Source organism: Nannospalax galili, unplaced genomic scaffold, assembly GCF_000622305.1.
Source record: "Nannospalax galili isolate Female #2095 unplaced genomic scaffold, S.galili_v1.0 scaffold788, whole genome shotgun sequence".
Lineage (NCBI taxonomy): Eukaryota > Metazoa > Chordata > Mammalia > Rodentia > Spalacidae > Nannospalax > Nannospalax galili.
This window is the reverse complement of record NW_008359996.1, coordinates 1,598,246-1,613,370: the sequence shown is the minus strand read 5'-3', so window position 1 is coordinate 1,613,370 and position 15,125 is coordinate 1,598,246. Positions and strand designations below refer to the sequence as shown.

The window sequence follows — 15,125 nt, the reverse complement described above, 5'->3', positions numbered from 1 at the left end:
TGTGTGTGTGTGTGTGTGTGTGTGTGTATATATATATATATATATATATACTCGTTCGTGCACTCATGCCACTTCAATTCAGTGGAGGTCAGGGGACAACCTGTGGGAACCAGTTCTCTCTTCCACCATATCCACAGGGTGGAATTCATGTTGCTAGGCTTGGTGGCAGGTACTTTTACCCACTGAGCCATCTCACAGGCCCACCATGCATCCTGTTTTAGCTTTTATTTACTTACTGTTAAAGAAACAGTATGACCTGGGCATGGTAGTGTGGGCCTTTAGTCCCAGCACTTGGGTGGTACAGGCAGGCAGATTTCTGTGAGATGAAGTCTAGCCTGGTCTACATAGTAAGTTCCAGATCAGCCAGGGCTACACAGTGCAACCCTGGAGGAGAGGAGGAGGAAGAGGAGGAGGGGGAGGAGGAGGGGGAGGGGGAGGCCACCATTGTATCTTAGTATCATAGCAGTATTATAGCTGACTTGTGCACACCTGAAGATTGCCCTGCCTCCATTCTGTATGTCTTACGTAGAAAGAGTCGTTATTTATAACAAGAACGTGATCGTGTGTCTCTTTTATCCTATCCATCTCTGGAGCCCCAAGTGTTTTATTTGTGGTGGGGTCTAAACCAGGGCCTCAAGCTTCTAGGCAAGTACGGTACCCACAACCCAACATCAAGTATTTTAAATTTGGAAGTTCAGTTTTTACAGTGGCAAAGGACTTCCAGAAGAAAGGGGCTGAGGGCCCAGCAGTAAATTGGCTGCAGGTTCAGAACTAGACACCTAGTAGTCAGCCTGCAGGTCCTTCCCCTTGTTCTCCGCTTTGGAAATCTTTTTCAAAGCTGCCTAGAATGTATGGCTTCAGGGACATGGGCGAGGACATAAGGAGTATAGGTTTTGTAGTCTAAGGCCCTTCACCTCATCTGGAGCAGCGGCTAAGGGCCTTTCAAGCAGAGGCGTAACCCAGACATGATGCAACATTGCCATCTGTTGACCAGAGAAAAAGCTGCAACCTACTGCAACTCCATCTATTTGACTTTCCAAATCTCCCCCTCCCCCTCTCTCCTTCTCTTTCTTCTTCCCTCCCTCCCACTGCGTCTTCTTTACTCCTACTCTCTACCCCTCAAGCCTGCTGTCCTGAAACACACTATGTAACTCAAACTGGACATGAACTTTGGGCAGTCTTGCCTCAGTCTCCCAGTGCTAGGATTTCCGGCATGTGCCACCACACTCAGCTCCCTGGCCTCGACTTCTAGACTTCTATGCTGCTCTCTGAAGTGTACAGTTTACGCAGGAATCCTGTTGGGTTGGCATGGCCAGAATGCCTCATGACCCCAGTATTTCCCCTTAGTAATTCTGTACCACTGGCCCCTGTCCTCCCCTTTCCTTGGCGGCACACACTATATTCAGAGTTCAGTTCTGAGGTCTCCTCCTGACAGTGATAGTTCTGCTTGTTTTCTTGCTTGTCTTCTGTCCACATCTGGCTCCTCTGGCAGCTGTGAGGTCGCAAACCCCGCCTTGACTTTTACACTCCTAATTGAGCACCCATGCTAGGGCTGGCTGCTAGGCCATGGTGGTGACCAGGGGCCACTCTTTCTCTTTCCATTCAGGCCTTAGCCTGCTCTGATCTAACATTGTGCCAGGGCTTTGAAGCCCCTTCCTTTGCCCACACCCCCAGATGTTCCTGTCACCTCTGCTCCTCTAGGATTTTTTCTGGCTCACCAGACCCCCTATGCTAGGTGATACACTCTCAGCCACCCGGACACTTACAAGCTGTCCTCTCTCTAAGGCAGACTCTATCATGAGTTTTCCGTTGTATTTCAAGTGCCCAGCCCAGCTGGAGGCTCAGGCCTGTAATCCCAGCCTTGGGAGGATGAAGTGGGAGGATTTCAGCAAGTCTGAGGCCAGACTAGGCTATATAGTGAGATTCAGGGTAGCCTGGGATACAGTGTGAGATTCTGTCTGAAAAAGCAAATTTAAAAATAAAATAAAGATCAAATGCCTAGCATGCTGAGCCATACAAATCTGCTGCTTTTCTAGGTCAAAAATGGCCAAATATCGAGAAGTTCATGTTGTTTAGTTTGATAGCAAAATATTCAGTAATAGTCATCCCATTGAAGAGGCCACATGGTGCAGTGACTCAAAGCCCAGACCTGGGCCACACGAGTTCCAATAATGGCTCAGCCACTTTTAGTTGTGTTATCTTGGGCCAGCAACTCAGCCTCTCTGCCTGTGACAGGGATAATGCTACCCAGGAGTTCCTGGGTTCTTATGAACAGCATCATGTTAATAATCTCCAAACTCTCAGGGACAGAGTCTGGCACATACACATAGTAGGCCTGTGGGCTAAAGAAATGAAGCATTTCCCAAGTGTGATGGGGGCACCGCGCCGGCGATTTGACTGTGTCCCTGGGAAGGATGAGTCATGCTTGCCAGGCGGGGGTGGGGGACGACGACGACACATCTGGGCCCGAAAAAGCAGAGAGAGGGATGGGGGTAGCACTCTCGGGAGAAATGGGAGGTGAATCAGAATGCAGAAGGACTAAACCACTTAGTTCCGGAATCTGGACAGATCCCAGGAGCCACCACAGAACTGGGAGTGCTGTGATTGTGCTTTTTCTAGAAGGGTCTCCTCAGCCACCAAGTGGAGATGGAGCGGGAGGCAAGAGGCACAAACTGTGATGAAGTCCCGAATTTAGGCAGCTGTGGTTGGGAAGGGAGAGCAGGGGAAGAGATGGGAGCTGCATTTGAGGTGGAATCCGCCAGAATCGGCAGCTGTTGGATGCGGAAGTCCAGTCTCAAGTGGCTGAAAGCAGCCGGGAGTCATCTCGGAAAAGAAAAGGGGGACAGCAGGGAAGGGCACTGGGAGCCGGTGGCCTGTGGGTCCCCGGGTGCTGCCTCATTTGAGGCTCCCCACAGGAATCATTTCCATTTCACAAGCACAGAAACCGAATCTGAGTTTCCCTGGTCAGGCGCCTGGTGATGCGGCTTCCCAGCAGCACGGCTGGGGAGAGAACAAGTCTGTTTTTCCAGATGTTGGGTGGAGATGGCCATGAGAAACATGGAGGGTGCGCATCCAGAGAGTAGGTAGAAGGCATATAGAGCTCCCCAAGACGCTGGGGTTTGATGGGGCGCCTGTGTATGTGTGAGCACAGCTGGAGAGGAGGTGCAGGCACAGGTGTGTGTGGCTGCCACAGAAAGAAGCGCCAGGAGGCGGGAGCTTGGGGGTTACAGGGAGAAGATTCAAGAAGCGTGTGGACAGAGCAAGTGGAAGAATGAAAATGGGTTCCCTGGACTTAGCAATGAGGAGGCCTTGGTCAAAGCAGTCAAGGTGCTGGGAGGTTGGGGGAGGGCGGGGGAGGGCAAGTTGTGGTCAAGAAGTACACTGGGTCCCTGGTGGCATGCACCTGTAATCCCAGCACTCCAGAGGCAGAGGCAGGAGGAACTGTGAGTTCAAGGCCAGCTGGGGCTACATAGTGAGACCCTGTCCAAAGAAAGAAGAAAAAAAGACAAAAAGACACTTGGGGGTGAGGAAGTGGAGTGGGTGAGGAAGTGGAGTGGGTGAGGAAGTGGAGGAGTGGGTGTGAACTACTCCTTCAAAGGGCCTCACCAAGCAGCTCCCTACAGTGAACTGGAAAGCCTGCTTAACCTCTCAGATATTTGGGCTCACTTCAGACCAACTGCATCAGAATCTGGGGGTGGAGGATCCCAGGCTTGTAGGTGTCAAGTCACCCCCTTAACACCCCGACCCCACCCCCAACCCGCCCCAGGCACTTCCCCAGTCACTGCTTAGCACTGACCAGATTGTTGCTCATCTGGTAAAGGTGCCTGCAGCCAAGCCTGATAATCTGGTTTTGATTCTCAGAATCCACATGATGGAAGAAGAGAACTGACTCCTGCAGGCGGTTCTCTGACCTCTATGTTGTGTGTGTGTGGGCGGGGGGAGTTGTGGGTGTGTGTGACTAAATAAGCAAATAAATGGTTTTTTGTTTTGTTTTGTTTTTTTCTTTTTCTTTAAAGCAGTAATGCTCAGGACTGGAATGTAGCCCAGTGGTAGTATACTCCATATCCTGGCTGGGTTAAATCGAGAGAGAGAAAGAGAGAGAGAGAGAGAGAGACAGAGATCATGTTTATTGCAGCACTATTCAAACTGGCCCAAGCCAAGGAATCAGCTTGAATACCCATCAACGGATGAATGGATAAAGAAAACATGCTCTATATACACAATGGAGCCTTATTCAGCCACAAAGAAAAACAAAATAATGCCACTTACATGAAAATGGTCAGAACTGGAAATCATCATGTTAAGAAAGAAATATGCCAGACTCACAGAGACAAATATTGCATGTCTCCTCTCATAGGTGGAATCATGTCTCCTCTCAAAGGTGGACTCTGCGTTTTCAGAAGTAACATGAAAGCTCTTACTTTCATGTCCCTCTTAGGACTATTGAGAAGGAGGACAGGACGATGGGGGGTGGGAAGGAACAAGGGAGAGCAGTGGGGGTGATGAATATGATCAAAGTATGCTATATTCATGTATGAAACTGTATTGTACAAATAACACGTGCTAGCAAAAAGAATGAAAAAAGGGAAAATAAGACAAAAAAAAAAAAAAAAGGCAGTGCTCAGGCTGGGATGTAACTCATGATACAGCACGTGTGTACCATGCATGAAGTACCCAGTGCCCATCCCAAAGAGCCAATGCTTAAAGCTGGGTATCATGACACATACCCCAGCATTTGGGAAGCTAAGGAAGGAGGACCAAAAGTTTGAGGCCAGGGTGAGTGAGATGGCTCATAGGGTAAAGAAGCTTGCTGCCAAGCCCATGACCTGAGCTCAGTCCCTGGAATCCACATGATGGAAGGAAAGAACTGACACTTGCAAGTTGTCCTCTAACCTACACACACACACACACACACACACACACACACACACACACGAATAAATAGGAGCTGGAGTAATGACTCAGCAGTTAAAAGTGCCTTCTATCTTGCCCGAGATGCAGGTTCAGTTCCCAGCATCCACGTCAGGCAGCTCACAACTACCTGTAACTTTAGCTCCCAGAGAGCTGACGCCCTTGTCTGGCTTCTGTGGGTACCTGCACTCATGTGCTCGTGTGCGCGCACACACAAAATAAAAATAAAGTAAATCTTTACAAATAAACATAATTTTTTAAATTAAATAATAAAACACCAGTGCTCACATAACACCACATTTAGTATGACCCCACTAATACAAAATGACAGAAAAGGTAAATTGGTAGTCATATGGCTAAGCAGTGGTAGCCAGGGGCTGAGACTGAACTACAGTTAGCATGGGATCTTTACAGAAGTGACAAAATGTTCAACTCAGTAAATGTACTAAAAACCACTGACTTGTGTGCTCTGACCAGAGACACGAGCCGTTCTCCAACCTTGATGCACTAGTGGCTCCAAGTACTGAGCACTGAGGAGAAGAAGCCGACAGAAGACAGAAAGCCATCAGGAGTAGTAGCTTTCGGTAGTAACCCCAGCACAGCCCGCTGGGGCAAAGGAGAGCCAACGCTATTCAAATAAAAATAAGGAAAGGAGGAAGGGAGGAAGGGAGGAAGGGAGGGAGGAAGACAGAGACTGGTCAAAAAAAGCAGAGTCTGAGTGTCTAAACACAACCACTCCCTTACCAAAAACCTCACAACCAACCATACCAAAAACAGGACAGAGGACCCTTTTAAACTATACCATAGCACTATAACTACTGGAATTCACACCATAGGACACTCTACCAGAAAAATACGTTAATTTCATCAATAAATAAATTACAAGGAAGACTGGAGAGATGGCTTAGAGGTTAAGAACGCTGACTGCTCTTGCAGAGGACCAGGGTTTGAGTCCCAGCACCTACATGGCAGTTAACAACTGTCCATAACTCCAGTTCCAAGGGATCTGATGCCCTCTTCTGACCTCCGCAGACATTACACGACATGAGTGCACTTACACACATTCAGGTAATACACTCATACATATTGTCCTAGTTTGTCTCTTCATTGCTGTGACAAAATACTCTGACCACTACCAACTTGGAGAGGAAAGGGTTTATTTTATCTTACATCTCCCAGATCACAGTTCATCAGGGAGCCCAAGATAGGAACTCAGGGCAGGAACCTGGATGCAGGAGCTGGAGCACAGGCCATGGAGGAACACTGCTTACTTGCTTGCTCCCCTGGCCCATGCTCAGCTTGCTCTCTTATCCAACACAGGCCCGCCCCTGCCCAGGGTAGCATTACCCACAGTGGACTGGGCCCTCCCACATCACTCAACAATCAAGAAAATGCCCTTACAGACATGACCGCAGGCCAGTCCAATAGAGGCAATTCCCTAATTGAGGCTCCCTCAACCCAGGTGTGTCAAGTTGACACTAAAGCTATCCAGCACACACATTAAATAAAAATAATTTAAAGATTGTTAAAATAAATAAAGAAATAAGAAAGAAAGAAAGAAAGAAAGAAAGAAAGAAAGAAAGAAAGAAAGAAAGAAAGTCAGGCATGGTAGCCCATACCTGTAGTCCCAGCACTTGGGAGGCAGAAGCAGGGGGACTGCTACAAGTTTGAGACCAACCAGGTCTACACAGCAAGTTCCAGGCCAGCCAGAGCTCCATAGTAAAACTGCCTCAAAAACCTGAGTGTATATATGTGCAGCACATACATGTGGGTGGTTATAAGCTACAATGTAGGTGCTGGGAACCGAACCAGGGTCCTCTGGAGGAACTGCAAGTGCTCTTAACTGCTGGGCCACCTCTCTAGCCCCTATTGTTTTTAAACACATACTAATCAATCAGAATCTTATTTGCATTCTACTTTTTTTTTTTGTCTTTTTGAGACAGAGACAAGGTCTCCCTGTAGCCCCAGCTGTCCTGGAACTCACTATGTAGACCAGGGTGGCCTTGAACTCACAGAGATCCACTTGCCTCTGTCTCCCAAGTGATGGGATTAAAGGCGCGCACCACCACCCCCAGCCCTGCATTCTACTTTTATAGTGGAAAGGGGCCTGAGGCTCAAAGCCCAGACTTTATACTTCCTAGGCTAGTGCTTTACCACTAAGCAACATTCCTGGCTCTGGATCTTAATTCAAATAAGCAAACTGAAAACAAATTAGAACATTTATGAGACAATGAAAAATTTGGGTACACACTGGTCATTTGATAACATAAAGGAAAAAAATTTAAACTTTGTTTTAAAAGCCCAACAGGCTTATTTGTGTGTTTGTGTGTGTTATATTGTGTACATGAGTGCACATATATGTGGGTGTCTTCCTCTATAGCTCTCCATTTTATAATTTTCTATTATTTTTATTTTGGTTTTTTTGAGGGGTTCTTTTTGAGACAGGGTCTTCCTGGAGCCACAACTGGCCTGAAACTCATATGTAGACCAATAGACCAAGCTGGTATCAATCTCACAGAGATTTGCCTGCCTCTGCCTTCTGAATGCATGGACCACCACACCTGCCTTCCATTTTATTTTTTGAAAGAGTCCCTCACTGAAACTGGAGCTCACTGACTGGCTAGATTGGTTGGCCAGCAAGCCCCTCACCCCCATCCTCCTGTCTCTGTCTCCCCAGTACTGGAAGTATAGGCATGACATCCAGCTTTCCAGGTTTTTTGTTTTGTTTTTTGGTTTTTTTAATATAGGTGCCAAGAATCTGAACTCAGACCCTCATCCTTGCTTCACCCACTGAGTCATCTCCCCAGCCTCATTTTTATTTTTTAAATATTCAGTTATTTACTTTTTAGGGGTGCCTACCATGGTATTTGTGCAGGTCAGAGGACAGCTTTGTGGAATTGGTTTTCTCTTTTCACCTTTATGTAGGTTCCAGGGATCAAACTCAGGTTGACAGGCTTTCATAGTAAGTGCCTTTACCCTGAGCTATCTAGCCTTCCTCCAGCCCCATTTTTAAACTTTGTATTAGTGATGCTGTGGTTATATTACAAAAAAAAATCCACACTGATGAAATATTCATGTGAAAAGATTTGAGAGTTTTTTTTCCTTTAAAATAACCCAGGAAAGGGGCTAGAAAGATGGTTCAGTGGTTAAGAGCCCTGGCTGCTCTTGCAGAGGACACAGGTTCAATTCCCAGCACCCACATGGTGGCTAATAACCATCTGTAACTACAGTTCCAGGGATCCAACACCCTCTTCTGACCTCCACAGCACTGCACACATGGTGCACTTATATACATGCAGCAAACCAGTCATACACATAAAATAAAAATAAATCAAAAAATAAAATAACCCAAGAAAGTAGAGCATGGAGTGTGGGTGGGGTTGGACTCTCTAAAAGTTGATGGTTACTCGGGCTGGGTACATGTAGTTTATTATATTTCTGTCTACTTTGGTACTTGTATGAAATTCTGCAAAAAGATAAGCAAGGCATGCTGGACATCTTCAGCTGTCAACTTGACATACCCGAATAGAGGGAACTTCAATTGAAGAATTTCCTCCATTGGATTGGCCTGGGCCACATCTGAGAGCATTTTCTTGACTGTTGGGTGCTATGGGAGGGCTCAGCCCACTGTGGGCGGTGCCACTCCTGGGCAGGTGGTCCTGTATTATATAAGAAAGCAGGTTGCGCATAGGCCAGGGGAGCAAGCCAGTAAGCAGTGATCCTCCATGGATTCTGCTTCAGTACCTGCCCCTGACTTCCCTCTGTGATGAACCTGGGAAATGTAAGATAAAATAAACCCTTTCCTCCCCAAGTTGGTTTTAGTCAGTACTTTTATCACAACATCAGAAAGTAACTAGACTCAAGAAAGGGAGGAAAAGGAGAGGTGTAGAGGACGAAACAAAACAATGCTTTTTGCTTTGTTGTTATTATTTTTTAATACTGGGGATTGAACCAGGACCTTGGGCTTGCTAGGCAAGCACTGGGCCACTGAGCTGTGCCCCCTGCCCTTGTTTCAGGGATTTCTACAGTGGCTTGATCACATTAGTGTCAGATTCTTAACTCATTCCCTAGTCCCCATTCCCTTCCTGGGCACAGCTGATATCACTGAAGGATCCTGGCTTCCAATTAGACTTTGATCTTTCTGCTGACCCCTCCTATCTAGAAGCTCATTTCGAGCAGCCTCTATAGAGCCAAAGGCTCTCCTAGCCCCAGGAAACCCAAATGATAAAGTGCTGGGTCAGGAGACTAAGTGTTAGAACAAAGGTTCTCCTAGGCTTTCCATGGCTCATGGTTTATAAGAATGCTCTGGCAGCCGGGCGTGACGCAGTCCTTTAATCCCAGCAGAGGCAGGTGGATCTCTGTGAGTTCAAGGCCAGCCTGGTCTACATAGTGAGTTCCAGGACAGCTGGGGCTACAGGGAGACCCTGTCTCAAAAAGACAAAAAAAAAAAAAGAATGCTCTGGCCAGGAACTAAGGACAAAAAAACAAAATATATTTTTTCCTATTCTAAATGACAGTATAATAAAAACAGGGCAGTGGCTCTCAGCCTCTGCTACACAAATGAATTAGGTGGTGAACTGCGCAGAAAGCTCATTCCTAGGCCTGGTCCCGGCTCTGGGGATTCCCACATAATTTATCTGGAATGTGCAACAGAAGTCTATTTCCCAGTAGAGCTTCTGTGTACATGGAGAGTAATAGCTGCCCTACCCTGGTGCCCACCACACCTAGGCACTCACTGCATTTTGTCACAAATCCTAGCACAGGATTTGTATTTATAGATGGAAAAGCAAGGCTCGGAAATATCAAGGAAAACTTCCTGAAGAGCAGAGCTAGAAAATGATTAAACTAGAGCCTGGGGCAGGGACTGCCCTTCCCGCCCCACAGGCTAACCCAGCTGCTTCACCTCTGGGAGTTTCCCCCACGCCAGCTTCTTGATCAGCTGTTTTGATTGCCTGGTGTAGGGCACACTGTTCATTCTGCCAAGCTCCAGTTGTGAAAGTAAACAAACACATCTGGTGTTCTTCAGGTCCCACAAAAGGTATTCAGGAGGCTCTCCTAATTAGCAGGCTCCCGGAAAGGCACTAACTTGGGGAGGGGGCGGTGCTGAGGTGCAGGGGGAAGAGCCAGAAGGCTGGCGCTGCCAGCAGCCTAGCGGGCAGCTGTGCCAGCTGTGGCTGATTCTCCTTAGGTGTAGAAGTCCCTCCCATGGGCCTGGGCTGCATACAGGATCATTCCATTCTGTGGGACAGAACCCTGATCTCTGAAGAGGATACCTTCTTAATTGGTTATCTGGGATGAACAAAACTGATCTCAGGATTGGGGATGTGGCTCAGTTGGTGGTGTGCTTGCCTAGCATGAAGGAAACAAAGGATCCCATGCCCAGCACAGCATAACACTGGTGCACACCTGTAATTCCAGCATTCAAAAGGAGGCAGGACTAGAATTCAAGGTCAGTCTCAGCCAGCCTGGGCCACATGAGGTCCTGTCTCAAAAAGCCAGGGATGCTAAGTGGCTCTGGTGTGTAACCCTAGCACTAGGAAAAGAGATCTCTGGGACTCTTTGGTCAGTCAGCTTGCTCTACTTTTGTGAGCTCTAGGATGTTGAGAGACCATCTCAAAAGTGCTAGAATGAATATTGGAATTTGGAAGTTTGGATCCTCAGAATCCACATATAAGCCAGGCATAGCTAAATAACAACAACAATAATAATAAGCCAACAACAACCAAACTAAAGTAAGTGAATGGCTCCTGGGGGATGACAGATTGACCTCTGACCTCCACATGCACACATGCATGTGCACCTACACCCACAGATCACACATATTCATACCCCCCAAACATGCAGACAGACACAGAAACAAAGGAATTCTTGCCAGGATGCTTACAATTAATCTTCACAACCACCCTAAGAGGTGGGTACTGTGATTCTGTCCATTTTATAGATAAGGAAATGGAGATAAAAGAGAGAGAGTAACCGGCCCAAAGTTCAGACAGCACAGGGTTGGGGTCAGGAGCCTGGTCAGGCAAAGTCAGGGATCCATCTATTCACCTCACCTCACCTCCAAGAAGGGCTAGTCACTGGCCTAGCTGTTGCCTCCTCTCTGGCTCTATTTTTACCCTTTAAAATTCTTTGTCTTGAGTCACTCCTGCAGTCACCTTGGAGTCCAGCAGGGCTGGTGATAGAAATTTTTAATGACAAAGGACCAAAACTACCCCAAGCAACGGTGCCCCTTATAGGATAGACCACCCTCCAATGGGGGCCTGTGTCTGTGGTGCCAAGGCTGCCCTGGAGTAGGAGTGATCAGCTTGGGCAACCAGAGTACTCCCCTCCAGCCTCGAAGCTCCAGAACTGAGAAAAGGATGAGCAGCCCACAACAGCCATCTGCTTATCATGCACCGCCTTGTCCCAGCCTTCCTCTAGTAAATCCAAAGCTCATGCCAACCCTGCAGGATAAAGGACTTGGGTCACTGAACCTCTTTATCTCCTCCTCTCCTCCATAAGGCCACGCTGATTAAACCTCTCTTCTGCCTTTCCCAGTTGACCATCTCTTTAATTGAGGGCTTGGGACAGGTGAAAGGGCATAATCTCTTGGGATTCCTGGACCCGTGTCTTTTCCCCTAAAACTCTGGTATCAACCACACTGCCACTGAATTTAGCAGTAAGGTCTGGTTTTAATTATAATTATTTGTTAAATCAATGTTCCTGCAAGCTATACCCAAGGTTCCAGGGCTCTGCCCCTGGCACACCAAGAATGGGCTGGATTAAGAGTCAGAAACCTCAGGTTTTGATTCTGACTCCACCCCATGTTCCCTTGGACAAATAATCATCCTCTCTGAAGGTGAGTTTTACCAGGAGATCACAGGGCTGCCTGCTGTGGGGACAGAGGGTAACTGTGCCCGATGTCAGGCCTGGCCAGCTCCTTCTGGACTCAGGAACCTTACTCATAGCAAGTTCTTCTTCCTTCTGGTTGTTTTTGATTCATTAATTCAACAAACACCAGGTGGAGACAGAGGCTGGTCAGTGCAGTAGCTTCCTGAAAAATTCTTTCTCTTAGGGAACAGAAATGACTTCTGAATAGGGCACAGCATGATCTCTTATCACCCAAGTGCTGGATTGGAATGCACAGTTTCAGGATGGGGTGACCTGTCATTAAAATGCGAGGGCAAAAGAGAAGGCTAGAAAGGGACAGCTCTGAGGGCAGGTCAGACTTTGACCAGAGAGAATTCTCAGTGGCAAAGAGAGAGGCCGCAAGCCACCTAGGGAGACAGGCTGTTGTAGATGGGGTTCAGGGACAGAGGGAAGAGGGAGAGAGACCTTACTCAATTAGTCATGGGATAAGCCAGGCTGAGCCCGGCTTGGAGGAGAGATCAGAAGCCGGCTCTGCTTACTAGGTGACAGGAAGTCACTGCAGAATTTTGATCAGAAGTCAGAGGATGAAAAAATGACTATTAAGGCTGGACGTGGTGGCACACACCTGTAGTCCCAGCACTTGGGAGGCAGAGGCAGGCAGATCTCTGTGAGTTCAAGGCCAGCCTGGTCTACATAATGAGTTCTAGGACAGCTGGAGCTACAGGGACACCTGTTTCAAAAAGACAAAAAGAGAAAAAAAAAAAGACTATTAAAGTTTAAATATTAAGAGCCAGTGAGATGACTCTGTGAATTAGGGTGCTTGCTGCCAAACCTGATGACCTGAGTTCAATCCTGGAACCCACATGATAGAAGGAGAAAACAGACTCTGTACAGACGTCCTCTGACCTCCACACACACACTGTGACATGTGTGACCTCACACATGCATCACACACACACAATAATAATAATAATAATAATAATAATAATAAAATTAAAAAACCAAAAATCTGAGTCTGATGAAAATTATGAACCCCTTTTTCAGAAAAAATATACTACTATGCTTTCAGAATTTCATATACACATTTTAGGGGTTCATTCACTCCTGAAAGTCATGTTTTTTCAGTAAAGAACCCCAGTCCTATAGGCACTAGCCTAGATGCTTTGACATGCAGGAGGTAGCTAGAGCTAAGCCTTCCTGCAGCCCTGGAGGCTGGTGCCATCAACTCCATCTTCCAGGTGCAGAAACTTAGGCTCCTACAGGGCTAGTAACATCCCAAGGTTCCCTTGGTGGTGAGTGGTAGTTGGAACTCAAATTCAGCTCAGTGTTACTTCAAAAGGGGACAGGCAGGTACCCAGTGTGTCGTCCTACCACAGCAGGCTCCACAGTTGAAGTAGAGGGATGCCAAGCCAGGAGGAGGGAAGGAAAGTGACAATACAAGAAGCTCAGAAGGGTCACATACCTGCCAGCTCCTGTCATCTGAGGACGGAGCCTGGGGCCTTGTGCACACTGAACAAAGTGCTCTACCACAGAGCTGCATCCTAGCCCCAATACTATTATCATTTTTACAGATGCAAGAGGAGGCGCTGACCTACCCACTTACAGCCTGTCCTCGGTGCACCCTGGACGCAAATGGGTGCTGTGAGTCCAAAGCCTGACTCCAGTGACCTGCATGCAGGCTCACTCCCATGCAAGGGCAGGACTCCAGCCCCTCCCCCGCCAGCCAGAATGAGGCAGAACTTTGCCTCTCCTGGCTGCTAGCAAAGGGCAGAGTCCAGGCTGCTCCCCCATCCAGACTCCCACTACCGGTCCATCTGCCCCACAGCACACTAGCCTCCTCCAGCTTCCATCTGCCAGGCTTTCCTAGGGCTCAACAAAGGAGATCGTGAGGCAACAGAACTTTGGGGGTTCAGCCAAGTAAGAGAGAGGCGCAGTTGGGAAGAAGGTCCGAGAGAGGCCAGAGGGCAAAGCGGAGTTTTACAGAGAAGAGAAAAGAAGAGAAGAGATGGCAGGGATGGGGAGAGGGATAGGCAGTAGGAAAGGCGGGGGACACAGCGACACAAAGTAGAGTTTTCCGTCACCTTCAGGGTCCATGGCGACTAGGAGAGGTTGGTCAGTGTGTCCACCACTGCTCAGATCTGCTGTTTCCAGAGGCTGAAGCTGGAGGTGGGGCGGCCAGACGGAGGGGAGGAAGGGGAGGGAGGGAGTGGCCGGCTGGTTAGTCCTGCCCAGAGGCCTTCCCGCCCACCTCCAGGACCCTCGCTGGGCCAGCCCCAGAGCGTGGCCCAAAGTCCAAGAGATGTGCTCAGATGTGGAATTCAGAAATCCTGTCTCTGGCACCACAGAGGCCCAGTTTTCTCCTACTTCAGTCTTCCTAGGGTTCTTCAGAGTATGAGGCTGTGAATGTAAGACTGCGCTTCCCTGTGAGGGCCAAGAGCCTTGTTAATGATGCACTGGGAAATCATGGATGTTCTAGTTTGCTTTTCTACTGCTGTGCTAAACACTCTGACCAAAAGCAACTTGGGGAGGAAGGGGTTATTTCAGCTTACAGGTTGTCTTAGTTTGCTTCTTCATTGCTGTGACAAAATACTCTGACCACTACCAGCGTGGGGAGGAAAGGGTTTATTTTATCTTACATCTCCCGGGTCACAGTTCATCAGGGAGCCTGAGGTAGGAACTCAGGGCAGGAACCTGGAGGCAGGAGCTAGAGCACAGGCCATGGAGGAACGCTGCTTACAGGCTTGCTCCCCTGGCCCCTGCTCAGCCTGCTTTCTTATGCAACACAGGCCCACCTGCCCAGGGGCGGCACCACCCACAGTGGGCTGGGCCCTCCCACATCACTCATCAAGAAGATGCCCTTCAGACATGACCACAGGCGAGTCCAATAGAGGCAATTCCCCAATTGAGGCTCCCTCAACCCAGGTGTGTCAAGTTGACACTAAAACTATCCAGCACACAGGTTACAGCCTGTCATTAAGGAAAGTAAGGCAGGAGCTCAAGGCAAGAACTTAAAGCCAAAACCACGGAGCTTGCTTCCCCTGGCCTGCCCAGCTGCCTTGCTCATACAGCCCAGACCTACCCTCCCAGGGATGATACTGTCCACAAAGGGCTGGGCCCTCCTACATCAGTTAGCAGTCAAGAAAATGCCCCACAGACATTCCCACAGGCCAATCTGATGGAGGAAGTTCCTCAACTGAGGTTCTCCATTCTCTCTCTCTCTCTCTCTCTCTCTCTCTCTCTCTCTCTCACTCATCTCAAGACAGAAGCTCACTAAGTAGCCCTGGCTGGTTTGAACTCAATATGTAGATCAGGCTGGCTTGGAACTCACAGAGATCCACCTGACTCTGCCTCCAGAGTGTTTGGAT

At 48.2% G+C, this 15,125-nt stretch overlaps 1 protein-coding gene across 3 annotated transcripts in view; it reads right to left on the bottom strand.

Moving 5' to 3' along the window:
* Positions 1-13,949, bottom strand: part of Qprt (quinolinate phosphoribosyltransferase) — a 16,163-nt gene extending 2,214 nt beyond the window's left edge. For 2 of the 3 annotated variants that reach the window (XM_008823981.3, XM_017795780.2), the window contains exon 1: positions 13,842-13,949. In XM_008823981.3, coding sequence (XP_008822203.1) covers positions 13,842-13,854 — 13 coding nt within the window. In that variant the 5' untranslated portion in view covers positions 13,855-13,949. Of the gene's footprint in view, positions 1-8,432; positions 8,454-13,841 lie in introns of those variants that run through there. The other variant, XM_017795779.2, reaches the window with a different exon arrangement.
* Positions 13,950-15,125: the final 1,176 nt, after the last annotated feature.